Source organism: Perognathus longimembris, chromosome 6 (genome assembly GCF_023159225.1).
Source record: "Perognathus longimembris pacificus isolate PPM17 chromosome 6, ASM2315922v1, whole genome shotgun sequence".
In the NCBI taxonomy this organism is placed as follows: Eukaryota; Metazoa; Chordata; class Mammalia; order Rodentia; family Heteromyidae; genus Perognathus; species Perognathus longimembris.
Window position 1 is genome coordinate 13,123,989 of NC_063166.1, and position 13,243 is coordinate 13,137,231.

Here is a 13,243-nt window from a genome sequence, read left to right on the forward strand (position 1 = left end):
CTCAGTGCACCCTAAGGCCCTCGACTGCTTTCCTTTCTCAGGGTTTCCAAGGAAAGACGGGTCCCCCAGGACCTCCCGGAGTGGTGGGACCTCAGGTAGGTCTGCTGCCAGGAGACAGTGGGCCCCAGACCTGGAGGGTGTCTGCCCCTCTTCTCTGCATTCATGGCTGGCCTGGCCTGATCCTGGAGGCTGGGTCTATTTGCGTCTACTTCTGGGGGTGATGCTCCTCTTCTAGAAGAGGCAGTTCTCCCATAGGAACACAAGGTGGTGGAGTCACTCCACTTTGGGGGAGTCAAGACCCCCACCTTGGAGAGCCCCAGCAGTTTTCTAGTGGCTCTGGGCAGGAACCAAAGGGCTGGACCGTTGGCATTTCAGGGAGGTCATGGTGGGCTCTTGGGGCCACTGGGGAGACAAAAGGGCTGAGTTTTGGAACTCCACATTTCCCCAGGGAACAGCAGGAGAAAGTGGCCCCATGGGAGAAAGAGGTCACCCTGGCCCCCCAGGGCCTCCTGGAGAACAGGGACTGCCTGGCACAGCCGGAAAAGAAGGAACAAAGGTCAGCACGGGGCGGTGGGGACTTAGGGACTTGGGGTTGGGTGCTGAAAGGAATCAGCTACTATGGATTGGATCGGAAGGGCCACCAATCTCTCTGCTCAACCTGGGAGCACGGCTGTGGCTCATCACCTCTTCTTTCCCTTTAGGGTGATCCTGGGCCCCCAGGGGCCCCAGGGAAGGATGGTCCTGCTGGTCTGAGAGGTTTTCCAGGAGAGAGAGGCCTCCCAGGCACTGCTGTGAGTGTGACCCCAAAGCTAACCGCCCTGTAACCTCCCGTCCTGACCCCCTCAGTACCACTTCCCACATCCATGTCTCAGCCTGGCTCTCCTACCCCTGTCCTCCTATTTCCCAGCATGCCCCCTGAGCCCTGTTCCTATGAAGCCTCGTCGTCTTGTCATACTGTTCCTCCAAATCTGTGGTTCATAGGGTGGATCCGGTTTGAAGGGGAATGAAGGTCCGGCTGGCCCACCTGGCCCTGCAGTGAGTCTGGGGTCCCTGAGGGGTAATGGGAAGGAACAGGGGAGGACAATGGGGAGAAGCAATGGGGGGGTCTGGAAGGGGCAGTTAGCAAAGTTAGTTGGTTCTTCTGGGATTCATAGTCAGAGGTCCTCTGGTTTGGGTGGGCTGAGCCTCCTTTCTGAAAGCCTTGACTCCATTTCCTCCCTCAGGGCTCCCCTGGAGAGCGAGGTGCAGCAGGATCAGGGGGACCTATTGGTCCCCCAGGACGCCCAGGCCCACAAGGTCCTCCTGGAGCAGCAGGAGAGAAAGGTGTCCCGGTGAGTGTGTGTGTGTGTGTGTGTGTGTGTGTGTGTGTGTGTGTGTCCGTGATTAGGGGGACAGCTATGGAAGTTTCCTATAGGGGTGTCTAAGGGTGAAGGTCATCTTCAGGTTGTGGCTCCTCTCTTCATTTCCCACAGGGTGAAAAGGGTCCTATGGGTCCAACTGGCCGTGATGGGGTGCAGGGTCCTGTGGGGCTTCCTGGTCCTGCTGGACCCCCAGGTGGAGCTGGAGAGGATGGAGACAAGGTGAGGAAATCCACAGACCTGACAAACCTTCTCTCCAAATGAGAGTGCTGGTCTGACTGCGACCTCTGATCGCCCCCTCCCCCCCGCATCCTATTATTTGCCTCACCCCACTCATTTTCTTTCACTCATATCTCATTCAACATCCCTCCCCAGGGTGAAGTGGGAGATCCTGGACAGAAGGGCACCAAAGGGAACAAGGGTGAACACGTGAGTGTCCATGACCTTGACCTTTGACCTCTTGGACTTTACTGCTCATCCTGTCATGATTCATTTCCTTGTTCTGCTGTTTCTGACTCTCCTCCTTTCTTCCTCAGGGCCCTCCTGGGCCTCCTGGACCCATTGGTCCTGTGGGACAGCCTGGAGCAGCCGTGAGTCCCCATTGGTTTGCCCTTGGTTCCCCTTTGCCCTTAGGGTAGGGGGCAGGAGATGCTTCGGGCCTGAGGCATAGCCCTGTGTGGGGTTTGTGGGTAGAGAACACCTGAGACCTTGTCTTCCACCCAGGGAGCAGATGGGGAGCCTGGAGCTCGGGGGCCCCAAGGACACTTTGGCGCCAAAGGTGATGAAGGCACAAGAGGATTCAATGGGCCTCCGGGACCCATTGGCCTCCAGGTGAGCTGGGGGGGGGGGTGTGCGGTAAGGGTCAGGATGGGGGAGGGGGGCTGTTAGCTGGAGATCCCTGGCAGCAGCCTGTTGATGAGGAAAGGGGGTGGGGACAGATCACCGGCTCCGCTGCTGTGGGGCCCAATGCCTGAGGACTGGGCTCGGGAGGGTTTGTCACCTGGGTTTGTACTTTGTGTATCTGCACAGGGTTTGCCAGGTCCCTCCGGAGAGAAGGGAGAAACAGGAGATGTGGGTCCTATGGTGAGTATGACCCCAATGACACCATCCCACACCCCAATTCTCCACCGCCAGGCCCGGTCAGACACCCCACTTCCAACCTTGAGGCCTGTGTGCTCTGGCCTGCACACACGCTGTCTGTCTATCTCTCTCTGTGTCTGTCTGTCTCTCTCTGTGTCTGTCTGTCTGTCTCTCTCTCTCTCTCCCCCTTCCACCTGCTCTCTGCTGGGACTTTTGCTGGTCCAGCCCTCACCATCCGCACTCATCTCTGGAACGCCTCTCACTTCCCTTCTCCATCCCTGATGTATCTCTACTTCCCCCCAGGGACCACCTGGTCCCCCGGGACCTCGAGGCCCAGCCGGACCCAATGGAGCCGATGTGAGTTCCTTCATTCCTTATCCCTTCAGATGAATGTTCTTTGCCTTCTTTCCCCAACCCTAAACTCTAGTTCCATGTCAGGGGCTAAGAGAAGGGGGAAGGAGGAAGGGGGAAGGGGGAAGGGGGAAGGGCCGGCACTGCCTCAGTGCTGTGACACTGGGTCCCCATCCTGCCCCTAACACACTTCAGCACTAACTTCTCTTCTTGCTCCTCTTCTAGGGCCCCCAAGGTCCTCCCGGAGGTGTTGGAAACCTGGGTCCTCCTGGAGAGAAGGTAGCTGGGAAGGGGGTGAATGGATCCGTTTTCGGGGGCAGGAATAAGGGGCGGGTTCTGCCTGTTTTGTTGGTGGTAATGGAATGAGACATAGGCCAGGCGTGGTGCCTCCTGCCTGTAATCCTAGCTACTCAGCAGGCTGTGGTCTGAGGCTCATGGTTTGAAGCCAGTCCTGGCAGGAAAGTCCTTAAGACTCTCATCTCCAATTACCCCCCAGCAAACCACCAGTGGAGTGGTGGCTTAAAGTGGTAGAGCACTCACCTTGAGCAAAGGAGCTCAGGGACAGCACTCAGGCCCTGAGTTCGAGCCCCACGACTGACAAAAACCAAACAAAATAAAACAGAGTGGGATGTGGGAAATACCAGGACCTTGGGGCGGGGGGCAGAGGACGTTGACCCTAATTTCTTTTGTAGGGGGATCCTGGAGACTCAGGGTCTCCAGGGGTCCAGGGTGAACCAGGAGCCAAGGTGAGTGATGATCTGAGACCCTGTTCCCCAAACTCCTTCAGTCTTCAACCCCATCTTTTTTTTTTTCTTGTCTCTTTGGGCTTCAATTCCTCTTCTACATCCTAAGAATCTACTGCCAGCCTCATCCCCAAGCTTGAGTGAGCCCTGCCGCCTTTCCTTGAAGGGAGGAGGGGACAGAGGGACCCCTTCCCCAGCTTGATTTTCAGAGCCTGTTCTGTTGTCGCTCAGGGGCGAGGTGGGGGAGGCCCGAGGTGTCTCGGGAGGGGGCCTGCACCTCTGATCTTGAAGACCTGCCCACATCATCTGCCCCCTTCCCTCCTTCTCCAGGGTCCACGTGGGGAGCGCGGAGAGAAAGGAGAGGCGGGGCAAGCGGGAGAAGCAGGACCACCGGGGCCTAAGGGCCCCACGGGTGATGATGGCCCCAAAGGGAACCCTGTGAGTTTGAGGGGTGTGTTTGAGAGGAGGGCCCTGTGGGTGGAAGACCTGTGAGTGGGAGGGCCTGGGAGGGTGGGGAGGCCTCGGAGGGTGGGGATCGAGGGTGGGGGATATCTGGAAGGGAGGCTGTTCCAGGGAGCAGGTCTTCAGGATGAAGATGCCCTCTAGTTGGTTTTCTAGAGCTTTTGAAGGCAAGGAGGTCATGAGATGGGCAAGCCAGATGCTTGTAGGCAGCCTCTTGTGCCCGGGGTGGTGCTGACTGGACTTAGGGCTGTGACTGACCTTTGCTGTCCCTCTGGATCAGGGTCCGGTTGGTTTTCCTGGTGACCCTGGCCCTCCTGGAGAAGGTGGCCCTCGGGTGAGTGTTACCCTGGGAGGGGAAGGGGCGTCTGTGGTAGGGCTTCTATCAAGGCCCTCTGCACAGCTGATGGGCTTGGGCATTGGGAAGCTGGGGTACAGGCTGAGGGATGGGGATTTGGTAATCTTAGAAGTAATGCTTGCCGGGTTGAAGGGCCTTCTTCCTCTGACCTTCCCTCCATCTCTGTAGGGTCAAGATGGTGCTAAGGGTGACCGAGGAGAAGATGGCGAGCCAGGACAGCCTGTGAGTGACACCCCTTCACCCCCCTCACGGACCTAAAGCCTCAAACTTCTCTTCTTTGCCCTGGCCCCAAAGGTGTTGTCTGGAGGGCCACTCATGCCCCCTGGCTCCTCCCTCCCTAGGGCTCCCCTGGTCCCACTGGAGAGAACGGACCCCCTGGACCACTTGGAAAGCGGGTGAGGTGGATGCTTGGGGCCTTAGGTGGGAGCTAGGGTGGATGCAGGCTGGGGTAATGGCAGGAGATGGGCTGGTGTCTGAGTCATCCTTTTCTAGACAAGCAGTGCCATATATTCATGTACCTTGGGTATCTTGTGTTTTCCTTTCCTGTATTTTGCTCTGTATGGCCTTGTCAGGTGTGGTGCTTACTGATGAACTAGAATGGTCGCTGGAGTGGGAGGTGGAGTTATTTTAGAGGCTCCTGCTGTCTTTCAACCTCTTAGTGGCAAGGGGCAGGAGTGGGGATGTAGGCAAATGGCTCTTCCTTCGATGTGCAGAACTGCTCAGTACTTGAATAACTGATAGCTATTCTTACTACCTGTTCTTACCATCTGTGACAGGTGCTCTGCACTTGTACAAGAGGGTATACACACATTTGGGTGTACACACCAGTATGCACGTCCAAGAAGATGGGGCAGTGGGACAAGTTGAGCCCAGATGACCACCCCCTCACCTCCTCTTTCCTTACCTCCATTCACAGGGTCCTGCTGGCACACCTGGTCCAGAGGGGCGACAAGGAGAGAAAGGAGCCAAGGTAAAAAAGAGAGGCTGCCCTGAGCATTAGGACGTTTGCTCCTTCTCTCCCCTCCCCGAGTTTCTCACCTCCGGTCCCTACTCCCTGCCCACCTTTCCCATATTGAGCCCCTTTTGGAACCTTGGGTTCTATACTTGTTCCTACTCCAGGGCTTCCTGAAGTTTAGCTTCTTCTCTCATTCCCCCTTCTTCCTTCTTCCTTCCATCTCCCACACCCTCTCCTCTGTGCTTTTCTTTCTTTCTTTTTTTTTTTTTTTTTTTGGCAGTAGTAGGGTTCGTACTCAGGCCTTGTACTTGCTAGGCAGGTACTCTACCATTTGAGCTATGCCTCCAGCCCTGATAGCTTTTGCTACTTTTCTAATATCCCTTGGACACTCTGGACCGCCGATCCTATTTATGTTTCCTACATAGTTGGGAGAAAAGGTATGTACCACCATGTCCAGTTTTGTTGGTTGAGATGAGGTCTCATGAACTTTTTGCCCAGGCTGGCCTTGGATCACAATCCTCCCGATCTCTGCCTTCAAATACAGGATTACAGGCATGAGCCCCAGTGCCTGGCGCCGCTGTCCTTTGGGACACGTTCTTTCCGTGTGTTTCAGGGAGATCCTGGTGCGGTGGGCGCTCCGGGGAAGACCGGCCCCGTGGGTCCTGCAGGCCCCGCAGGAAAGCCTGGCCCCGATGGGCTGAGGGGGCTCCCAGGCTCAGTGGTGAGTTGTGGGGTGGAGAGCCACTGAGGGAGGTGGGGGAGAGGGAGGGTGCAGGGTGAGGAATCAGCCAGGAAAAGCCCTCCTGACGCCTGGGATTCTCTCTAATCCATAGGGTCAGCAAGGCCGTCCTGGGGCCACAGGCCAGGCTGGGCCCCCAGGTCCTGTGGTGAGTGAACTGAACTGGGCTGGTTGGTGCCGGGCGCTGTGGGGCTGTGAGCATCAAGATAAAGCATTAGAGGAAGTGGGAGGTGGTTCAGGAAGAACTTAGTCCCCACCTCTTCCTGGGGACAGTGAATTCTTGGGTTCCCACAGGGACCCCCGGGGCTTCCTGGTCTCCGAGGTGACGCCGGAGCCAAGGGAGAAAAGGTGAGTGACAGACAGACACGTGGCCAGGCGCCTCCATTACTCGGCCCCGGAACGCTGTGGGGATGGAGGTGCCTATTGCTTTTCCTCTGGCCTCTAGCACCCAGGGATCAGGGGTCCTTACTGGGGGGGGGGGCCTATCTTCCCCAGACCTGGCATCCATGTCCCTTAGCTCTTCTTCCTCATCCAGGTGTCTCTTTTCTGCATCCCTCTGACTGCCTGTCCCTTCTCCAGGGTCATCCTGGTCTCATTGGACTGATCGGGCCCACGGGAGAGCAAGGAGAGAAGGGTGATCGGGGACTTCCTGGACCCCAGGGCTCCCCTGGACAGAAGGGAGAGACGGTAGGTAGGGGACGTGATGCTGGAAGGTCTGGGGGGTAAGGGTGGGGTTCGTGTTTGAGATGGGAGGGGCGGGATTGGGGACTCAGTTGTGGGGTGAAGGGAACAGAGGCTCGGGAAGGGCAGAATGCAGTTGAACCAGGCCTCTCCATTCTAGGGAATCCCAGGAGCATCGGCCCCATCGGCCCTGGAGGGCCCCCTGGCCACCCTGTGAGTACCCCATCTCATCCTCCCGTGAACCCTCCACCCACCCTCAGGAGCTTCGGGGGGAATTCCAAGGCAGTCGTCAGCCTGCCACGCATAGTCCCACGTCCCCAATGTTTCTGCCCGTGCTTCCATGCCTCATGACTGCCCCTTCTGGAGTCCCCAAGGTCCTGTGCACCCATGTCCCTGCCTTTCCACGCCTCTGTATCCCATCCTCCACCTGTGGCAACCACTTCCTTTTGTTCCTCATTTCACAGGGACCCGCTGGCCCCAAAGGAGCCAAAGGAGCCACCGTGAGTGACTGTCACCTCTGGCCTTAGCTTCCTCCGGCTGGGCTTGACCCATTCCCTGCCTCCTCCCAGGGAGCCCCTCATTCCCTGTGATCTTGAGCCCATGCGTGACCTCTTGACCTTATGAATTCCTTTGTCAGGGCCCAGCTGGACCCAAGGGAGAGAAGGGCGTTCAGGGTCCTCCAGGACACCCGGTGAGTTAGGAGGCAGGCGCGGCTCCTCTCGCGCTGTCTCTCTGCTTCACCCTCAGACCAACCTCACCTCGCCTTTTGCGTACCTCCACTCAGGGACCCCCGGGTGAGGTGATCCAGCCGCTGCCCATCCAGATGCCCAAGAAGACTCGCCGCTCAGTGGACGGGAGCCGCGTCATGCAGGAGGACGAGCCCGTGCCGGCTGGAGGTGCCCCGGGCAGTCCCGCGGGGCTGGAGGAGATCTTTGGCTCCCTGGACTCTCTGAGGGAAGAAATTGAGCAAATGAGGCGTCCAACGGGGACGCAGGACAGCCCCGCCCGCACCTGCCAGGACCTGAAGCTCTGCCACCCGGAACTGCCCGACGGTTAGCAACACCCTCAGGGCAGGGTCCCCCGCCCCAGCAGGCAGAATGGATGTTGAGGGCCCTAGGAAAGGTGCTGGGTTGTGGGTGAGGGTCTAGGGGCTTTGAACCAGGCATCTTCATTACCCACATCAGAAACAATTAGATGTTTTAGCTATAGATAGAAAGTTCCTTCCATTTTGTGCCACCTCACTCCAGCCCTGTGTTATAGTAGACAAAAACACACATGTTCCCAGCACTCCATGTATGCACACAGATGGGCATGCATAAACACAGACACCACGCTCACCACAGTCCTCAGCATGAGGATGCCGCGCTCAGGGGGAGCCCGCGTTAGCAATGGCCGTAGGGGTGTTTGTCAGAACTCTGGGAAGGCTAGAAGGTGATCAGGAACACTGGAGTAGAGGAGGAGGAAAGAAGGGCTGAGTTGGGAGGGGGACTGGCAGACAGAGTGCTATCGGAAGAGGTGGGGGTGCTGGGTAGGAAGAAAGAAATTGGGGTGAAGATCATTCAGAGCATGGCCCATTGGTGGCGCTGACCTCCCCTGTCTTGTCTCTGTCCCCCCAACAGGAGAATACTGGGTGGATCCCAACCAGGGCTGTGCCCGGGATGCTTTCCGGGTTTTCTGCAACTTTACTGCAGGAGGGGAGACGTGTGTGACGCCCAGGGATGATGTCACGCAGGTGCGAACTGGACCCAGGCTACTACCGTCCCCATCTCCCTACCCCGGGACCCCTCCCCATTCCTAGCAGACACCGTGCAGGGCCTCGTGGTGGCTGGATTTATGTGACAAGGACCCCGCAAGTCCACAGAGGGGACGTTCTTTCCTTCTCACCTGTCCTCTGACGCGCTTTGTCTCCTTCCTATGAAACTTAGGTCAGAAGTTTGCCTTTGCCTTGTCCCTCGTGCCCTGGCTCCCTGTCTCCTCACATCTCCACGGGCCCAGTCCTCCCCCCCCCCCCCGTTCCCTGTTCTCAACCCTGGCTCCATTTCTCCAGTTCTTCCATGCCCCCCCCGGCCCCCCACTGACTCCTCTGCGGCTCCTCTTCTTCCAGTTCTCCTACGTGGACTCAGAGGGCTCCCCGGTGGGCGTGGTCCAGCTCACCTTCCTGCGCCTGCTCAGTGTCTCGGCCCACCAGGACGTCTCCTACCCCTGCTCTGGAGTAGCCCGTGACGGTCCCCTGAGACTCCGGGGGGCCAATGAAGACGAACTGAGCCCCGAGACCAGCCCCTATGTCAAGGAATTCAGAGATGGATGCCAGGTGGGACTCAAGGCTGGGTCGGGGGGTGACTCTAGGCAGCCTCAGGCTGGAGGAGAAAGGTGGGGGACCCTTGGAGTAGGGTGCCCAGGGACAGAGAGGAGGCAAGCTTCTTGGTGTCAGGTGCCTGGGCGAGCTCTAGTGGGAGGCAAGGGGGAGTAGAAGGATGGGAGCCAGAGCCATGCCGGTGGCTCACAGGTGGGGCTCACCTGTGTGTACTGACCGGCAGTCACAGCAGAGGACAAACAGGTGTGTAACAGAGGCACGTGACGTGCAAACACACTTGTGGAGTCACAGACAGGAGCATCAACACCCCAATCTTGAGTTAAGACGGGGTCAGGGTGTTCAGGTAGAGAGGCAAGACTGGGGCTGAGGTTGGGGGTTGTTCCGGGGAGGCCTCCCCCACCCACGTCTCTTTCCGTGTGTCCCTCAAGACGCAGCAGGGCCGGACGGTGCTGGAGGTGCGCACGCCTGTGCTGGAGCAGCTGCCCGTGCTGGACGCTTCCTTCTCAGACCTGGGAGCCCCGGCCAGGCGGGGAGGGGTGCTGCTGGGACCTGTTTGTTTCATGGGCTAGGACCTCTTCTGTCTGACCCTGTCTGTCAGAACTAGGCCAACCTGGAGCCGCACAGCGTCGGCCCTGTGCCATCTCCCTCGAGGGCTCCTCACCATCTAGGGGGCCTTGGGCCAGGGCATCATGAGCCCCCAGTCACGAGCAGTCGGGAGGGGCTGGATCGGGGGTACAGGGACACACACCAGGGGAGGGGTGGCATCTTGGACTCCCAGCCCGCCGGGCCTGGAGCCTTTGACCCGTTCAAGAACTGAGATCCTTATTTAAAACTCACCTTCCAGTCCCCCCGCCTGCCCCAAAACAAGTGGAAGAGAAAGGATACTGTGTACTTTGTATTTAAAAGTAACTATATTAATTATTTAAAGAGTGGAAAAAGCAAATACCAGAGAAATGTCAACAAATCCCAGCCAAGGTTGGAGACAAACTCTCCCAGGGTGGCTCCAGGGGCCCCCTATCCTGGCCTCAGGGTTCTCTTCAGTGACTATGTGGGCACACCACACCTGGGGCCCCCACTGTGAATGCTGACAAAATGGCCGCCGTTGCCTTGGGGCTTTGGATCTCTCTGCAGGGTGAGGCTCTCTCAGCCCTACCTACTAGGGTTGGCCCCTGGTCACCTGCCTGCTGTCCTCTTTCCTTGCTCTGGGTCTGGCAGGACCCGGGTGCGACTTGAGGACGAGGGAAGAGACGGATGAATGAGGGGTTGTGCAGGACCCGTATACAGCAGATTGTTGATACACTCAAATTCTCCCGTATTGGCTGGTAAACCACCATGGCCCTGAGCCTCGAGTGTCTCGTGGCTATCCTGGCTACACCAGTCCCTCCCTGGGCACCCACTCACCTTGACTCTGTAATTGGAAGATGTCTAGCCGATGGATGGAAGGCACTCCCCGGACCCCGTCTAGCCCTATGCCCAGCGTCCATTCTGACTGATGGTTAAATAATGTGATTGTCTCCTCCCTGGTGTATGTGTGGCTACTTGTGTTGTTATTTCAGCCTCCTTCAAGCCAGCCCAGTGCTCCTCCTTGGCTGGGCCATGACTAGAAATGGATGGCTTAATGATTCCTGGTTAAGGAATGGAGGGAGGGCCTTGCACTTCTGGTCCAGAGTTTATGCACCCTGGGTGGCCAGTATAGAACCACAAGCAGTTGTCCCATCATTATGGAGGCCAAGTCCCTCTGGCCATGGAGAGGACTTTCTGATTGTGTCTGCCCTAGTGCAGCCCACCCCAAGATCTTTGTGCCCTTCAGAGGGAGCACTGGATGGCTCAGACTAAATTCCAAGACATTTACTGTACCTGCCTTCCTGCTGCCCCCTGGCCCCGCCCCTCCCAGCTTGCCAAGGCTGAGGCCAGGGCTCTGCTGAGCAGAGCCACTCCTCCTGGGCCAGGAGGAGTCCGTGGTGGGAGGGCTGCTTGGCATTCACAACAGGCCTCTCACTCTCTCCCCGGGATTCCCAGCCTCAAAGCATTGCCAGGTTCCTGCCAGTCCTGGTGACAGTTCAAAGTTATTCCAGGACAGCCAGGTGCTGCTGGCTCGTGCCACCTAGAAGGCTGAGATCTGATGATCACTGCTCCAAGCCAGCCGGGGAAGGAAAACTTAAAGAGACTCTCCCATCCAATTAACTGGTAAACAGTTGGAAGTAGAGTGGTCGAGTGACAGCCTTGAGTGGAAAAAGCAAAGCAAGAATGAGAGGCCCTGAGTTCAAGCCCCAGTATGGGCATCAAAAAAAAACCAACCCAAAACTCCAGGACCTCATCCCAAGTGGGATGATGCCCTCTTGTGGTTGACACCTGGCTGTAGCGGTGAGGCAGGGAGAGGCTCTAGGAATGCCGTCCAGGCTTCACATTTTCAACCCTCGAGGCAGGCAGAGTGGAGCTGCCGCCTTGCCCCTGTAACTTCAGCGGTGTGAGTGTAGTTTCTGTCCCTAGGACAAAACTCTGGGGGCTGGAGCCCTCTTACTCTGGCTGCCAGGAAGCCCTCCTGGGGTGTCTAGAAGCCCAGCCTCACAGGCCTGTGCAGACCCACCCAGCAGGTGGAAGCCCCTCCTCCCTGGGCGGGGCTCACTGCTTCCCTGCCTCTGCCGCCCCCTGCTGCTGATGCTAAGACCGAGAATGCAAGACGCTTAGTCCCTCCAATGTCCCTAAAACTTTATTCCTCCTTCATCCATTCAGTTCCCATTCCATCCAAACCAGGAGGAGGCCAAGGGTCCAAAGAATCCCCCATCCCATCCATGTGGGGCTAGGGGTGGACACAGTTTCTGGGGTCACCCACACCTTCCATATCCATAGCCAAGTCCTGTCAGCTCAGACACCCTCCTCTTCCTCCCAGGGCTCCAATCAAGAGCAGAGCAGACCTAGAGTCCCTCCCCCCACTCCTGGCCAAGTCGGGCTAGAGCTGAGGTTTCTCTGGTGCTCTCTCTAAGTGGATGCCAAACCACAGAGGTTCCCAGAGTGCAAAGGGGAGTGTACCCGAAGGTCACTTCTGGTCAGATGCTCTCAGTTCAGAGAACTTTTCTGCATGGAAACAATGCCATACAGTCACTCAAATAACATTTTTACAGGGTGGTTCCCTAGCCAGGCCAATTCACCAAAGCCTATTTAATGAGTACGCCAACTGACCCCAATGTAACAGTGTTAGGAGTGCTTCTGTGCCAGGTTGCAGCTCCAGAAGCCAGGGCCAGAGCCCTCTCCCCGCAGCTGCCATCTCCCTCCCCTCCTGAAACCTGGGGCCTGGCCCTGAGGGGGAGGTGGGAGGAGGGAAGGGGGAGGGGGCTGGGTGTGGGCAGTACAAGTGCCCAGCATCTGGGCATGTGGGTACTGGCACTGGTTCCAGTGGCTCATGGGCAATGGAGAGTTCTGGATAAGATGAGAGAAGATATGGAAGAGGCACAGAAAAATAGAAGATTGGGGACGGAGCATAGAAGATCTTGTGTGAGGGACTGGATTCGGAATATTTCTCACTGCCTTTGAAAGGAATTTAACCCCCAAATGAAAGGGAGTCCTTGACAGTGCTGGAAAAGGCCAGTGATATGGTAGAATTGTGAGTCAGTAAGCCCTGCTCTGATTGGATTAGGGTGTGTGGTGGGAGGGGGTTGTTGAGAGACAATACCAGTCACATGGTCAACCCCCCCCCACCCGTTAGTGGAGGGGAGAGGAGCAGGGTTTGGAAAGAGGGAGGATAAATTACAGAGGGAAGTTCCTCTGGCCTGTCACACCCTTGGAGGTGCTTCTTAGCTTTGGGTGCCTGTTTTTGGCATCCTTAATTTATGATTTTAAAAATAGAAAAGATAACCCGAGCCTAGCACCAGTGGTTCATGCCTGTAATCCTAGCTACTCAGGAGGCTAAGATTTGAGGATAGAGGTTTGAAGCCAGTCCAAGTAGGAAAGTCCATGAGGCTCTGTCTTCAATGAAACGGGGTGGGGGGTGGGGAGGGGGATATCAAGTGGTAGAGAACTAGCCCGGAGTGAAAAAGCTAACGGGCAGTGCCCAGGCTCTTCATATTCACTACAGATGAGTGCTTATCTGCCCCTGTGCCCACGCACATGCATGTGTGTGCGCACAAGCACACACACACACACACAGCTGCTGCATCTATGCCATATATCCAGCAGAGAGCCTCTTACTTGCAAGGCCAGCAGTCCAT

The 13,243-nt window shown here is 57.2% G+C and overlaps 1 protein-coding gene across 1 annotated transcript in view; it reads left to right on the plus strand.

Annotated features, from left to right (window-relative positions):
* The window catches only part of Col11a2 (collagen type XI alpha 2 chain), a 31,435-nt gene extending 20,873 nt beyond the window's left edge, over positions 1-10,562 (plus strand). The window contains 30 exon segments of the mRNA XM_048347984.1: positions 42-95; positions 449-556; positions 702-791; positions 982-1,035; positions 1,224-1,331; positions 1,473-1,580; positions 1,734-1,787; positions 1,895-1,948; positions 2,082-2,189; positions 2,388-2,441; positions 2,742-2,795; positions 3,015-3,068; positions 3,482-3,535; positions 3,863-3,970; positions 4,275-4,328; positions 4,518-4,571; positions 4,691-4,744; positions 5,266-5,319; positions 5,918-6,025; positions 6,138-6,191; positions 6,338-6,391; positions 6,623-6,730; positions 6,885-6,897; positions 6,900-6,937; positions 7,189-7,224; positions 7,362-7,415; positions 7,509-7,776; positions 8,344-8,456; positions 8,829-9,035; positions 9,467-10,562. Of these exon segments, the coding sequence (XP_048203941.1) occupies positions 42-95; positions 449-556; positions 702-791; positions 982-1,035; positions 1,224-1,331; positions 1,473-1,580; positions 1,734-1,787; positions 1,895-1,948; positions 2,082-2,189; positions 2,388-2,441; positions 2,742-2,795; positions 3,015-3,068; positions 3,482-3,535; positions 3,863-3,970; positions 4,275-4,328; positions 4,518-4,571; positions 4,691-4,744; positions 5,266-5,319; positions 5,918-6,025; positions 6,138-6,191; positions 6,338-6,391; positions 6,623-6,730; positions 6,885-6,897; positions 6,900-6,937; positions 7,189-7,224; positions 7,362-7,415; positions 7,509-7,776; positions 8,344-8,456; positions 8,829-9,035; positions 9,467-9,607 (2,472 nt within the window). The 3' untranslated portion in view covers positions 9,608-10,562.
* Positions 10,563-13,243: the final 2,681 nt, after the last annotated feature.